General features: G+C 41.3%; 1 protein-coding gene across 2 annotated transcripts in view; it reads left to right on the plus strand.

The window, feature by feature from the left end:
• The window catches only part of atp8b2 (ATPase phospholipid transporting 8B2), a 28,313-nt gene that overhangs the window by 14,629 nt on the left and 10,249 nt on the right, over window positions 1-3,435 (plus strand). For both annotated transcript variants that reach the window (XM_005732123.1, XM_005732122.1), the window contains 7 exons: window positions 886-1,006; window positions 1,093-1,180; window positions 1,278-1,312; window positions 1,400-1,559; window positions 1,673-1,861; window positions 2,785-2,900; window positions 3,166-3,330. In XM_005732123.1, coding sequence (XP_005732180.1) covers window positions 886-1,006; window positions 1,093-1,180; window positions 1,278-1,312; window positions 1,400-1,559; window positions 1,673-1,861; window positions 2,785-2,900; window positions 3,166-3,330 — 874 coding nt within the window. The remainder of the gene's footprint in view (window positions 1-885; window positions 1,007-1,092; window positions 1,181-1,277; window positions 1,313-1,399; window positions 1,560-1,672; window positions 1,862-2,784; window positions 2,901-3,165; window positions 3,331-3,435) is intronic.

Consider the following 3,435-nt stretch of genomic DNA (forward strand, 5'->3'; position numbering starts at 1 on the left):
ATATAAACATTTATAAGCTTTACTTCTTCCTTATATCTTGCAATCTGTGTGTCAATAGATTGCTGTACTTCAAAATATCAAGAAATGATGGGTTGCACAACAATTTGCATAATACTGGACTTGTGACCATGCGTGTTCCCAACTTTACATAGAAAGTCAACCACAATACTCGGAAGTAGAGATAAAGATTAGTTAGACAGCGATTAATATAAAGCGGCAGTTGGAGATAGTGTTTGCCATTTGCAAACATCATTGAAAATTTATCGTGTACTTGGTTTTATCAGTCCTCTTATCACAGTCATTCATTGGTAATATTAGTGCTGTAAAAAGCTGGTGCCTAGTGGTACAATGGCCCCAATTATTTTTCATTTACAAGAGTTTTTCTTCTGTTTGTGTCTCCAGAAGTGAGGCAAACAAAACCCACATTTCTTTTTTCTTGTTCTCTTCATTCCTCTGGTCAAGCCAGTTGTGGTCTTTTGTTTTCCAGACAGCTTCAGGTGCAAATAGGAGTGCAAGTATTGAAAGTATTGGTGTCTATATCCAGTCAGAGAAGTGGAAATGAGAGTTGTGCACATGCTTAAATTTCATAATGACTGAGATTTAGAAAAGAGGAACATGCACACACCTGTATAAACGTGATTTTAAAAAATCGCTACATGCTTTTCTGTCTTTACATGCACACAATCTTACTGTGTATGCAAAGAGATCTGGTCCTTGGTAATCAGTAAGTCAGTGAACTGCACTGACTGCATGCCAAATGTATTTGGCCAGAAAATCTTTGTATTGTTCTGTGCTTACTTTGTTCTGTTACTTACTTAGTTACATTTATTTTAAACTGTGAATGGCTCGGAGTTTGTAACCTCTCCCCTTCCTCGCCTGCTTCAGTGTGGAGGTGATCAGGCTCGGTCACAGCTACTTCATTAACTGGGACCAACAGATGTTCTGCTCACAATGTAACACAGCAGCTGAGGCCAGGACCACCACTCTGAACGAGGAACTGGGACAAGTAAGTGTCCAGACTCACTCTGTACTCTGCAAATCCATCCATCGTGCTTTGCTTTAAGTAGTTATATACTCCTAAAATGATCCTAGGTTGAATACATCTTCAGTGACAAGACTGGAACGCTCACTCAGAACATCATGACGTTCAATAAGTGCTCCATCAATGGACAGAGTTACGGTAAGGACACACACACACACAATACATGTGCATGTAGCAGAGACCGTATGTACGTGTATATCAGAGCTCATACATGTGGTGCCGATGTGTTTGTCAGGTGATCTAACAGACCCACTGGAAACTCAGCCAAAGGTGTGTATGAGTATTTTTTGATCAATCATAGATCACATGCATGTCTGTTATCACCTGTGATTTTATTTATCACTCATTTGTCTTCAGAGGCTGGACTTCAGTCCCTTCAACCCGCTGGCGGACCCAGACTTCTGCTTCTATGATGACAAGCTGCTGGAATCAGTGAAAGTGGGAGACTCGTGCACTCATGAGTTTTTCCGCTTGCTCTCCCTCTGTCACACCGTTATGAGTGAGGAGAAAAGTGAGGGTGAGCTTAAAAAAAGAGAGAAGCTGCAAAACAGCAAATAATGACATCAAAACTCAACATTTGCTCATTCGTTATCGTATAATATTTAACGACTGTTTTACCTGCCTGCACAGGAGAGCTGGTTTATAAGGCTCAGTCTCCAGACGAGGGCGCTTTAGTGACGGCGGCTCGAAACTTTGGCTTTGTGTTTCGCTCCCGAACACCTGGGACGATAACCACCACAGAAATGGGACGCACCGTCACCTACTCGCTGCTCGCCATACTGGACTTCAACAACATACGCAAGCGAATGTCTGTTATAGGTATGCAGCAATCCGTGCTTTTTCTTCTGATTTAACTACAAAAAACCTGCGTATGGTGGCCCCGAGAGGTCAAATGCACAGCAACATAAGAAAACACCAGTAAATATAAAAATTCTACAAAAGCACACAATGGAAAAGGAAACAAATATGCAAAAACAACACTTATAAATCATTGGCTTCTTTCAAGCGTGTCTCAGTGCAATCCTCCACACATTTTGGTTCCTGTCACTTACGTCACATTATTGTCTTGTTTTGTGAGATTTGGGTTTTTTAACTTTCATTGTGCATTGTGTGCTTTTGCAGCATTTTTCTATTTGTGTTTTCGTAAGTTGCAGTGCATTCGACCTTTCAGGGCCACGTGTATCTGTGCAATGTCACAAGACAATCACTTAACAGCTTGCCATAGCAGAAACTGGTATGGCTGTACAGGATGGCATTGTGGTGCAATCTTTATCTTTGTTGCCACATTGTTGCATAAAAGTTCTGGGTTTTGTTTTCGGGGTTTTTTTTGGTCTTTCTGTGTGAAGTGGGTTACTCTGGCTTCCTCCCACAGTCCAAAGACGTGCATGTTAGGTTAACTGGTGATTCTGGACTGCCCGTGAACGTGTATGATTGTCCTTCTCTCTGTGGCAGCCCTGCAATAACCTGGTGACCTGTGTAGGGTGTATCTCACCTCTAGACCCATTACAGCTGAAATATGCTATGAATGGATGGATGGATGAATATGCTGTAAATTTGACCTCTGGTCATAAATTACTTTTACCTCTGCTGCCAGGCTCTGAGGACACACACATACACCCATAATTATAAAGACTACCGGTGGCCTTTGTTGAAGAATTCTTCCATTATTGTAAAGGTGATGGAAAAATTGTCTGAATTGCTGAGATTTCTTTTTTCTTCATTTCTCTCTTTTTTATTTTCAGTACGTAACCCAGAGGGCAGGATTCGTCTCTACTGTAAAGGAGCTGACACTGTTCTGTTGGAAAGACTCCACCCTTGTAACCAGGAAGTGATGAGTATTACTTCAGACCACCTCAATGTAAGTCAGCTCTTGGACGGATGGCTTGAGCTGCACTGCCATCTAGAGTCTCCACACTTTAAAACAACTTTTAACAGCATTTCATTTTTATTTACCTTCTCCTAATGAGACAGTCAACCTCATCATGGCATGACACATTTCTTAGATTAAGTATAAGTTAAAAATCATCAAACAACACTACTTAATGCTTAGTCATGTGATTCTTAATGTCCCTGCTGTATATTTTTGTTTTTCTACATGTTTATGTGTATATTTTTGGTGCTAGGAGTATGCAGCAGATGGGTTGCGGACCCTGGCTCTGGCCTACAGGGACCTGTCAGAGGATGAATGGGAGGCCTGGTCAGAGAGCCACCGCTTTGCTGATAAGGCCACAGACTGCAGGGAGGATAGACTGGCAGCAGCTTATGAGGAAATAGAACAAAATATGATGGTCAGTGAGTTTATTTTCAGATAATGTATGAATCTGTATCAAGATAATGTGTCTTATTTATTGCAAGTGTGTGTGTGTGTGTGTGTGTGTGTGTGTGTGTGTGTG

The sequence above is a fragment of the Pundamilia nyererei genome, unplaced genomic scaffold, assembly GCF_000239375.1.
Source record: "Pundamilia nyererei isolate P.nyererei 1_Seehausen unplaced genomic scaffold, PunNye1.0 scaffold00045, whole genome shotgun sequence".
NCBI lineage: Eukaryota > Metazoa > Chordata > Actinopteri > Cichliformes > Cichlidae > Pundamilia > Pundamilia nyererei.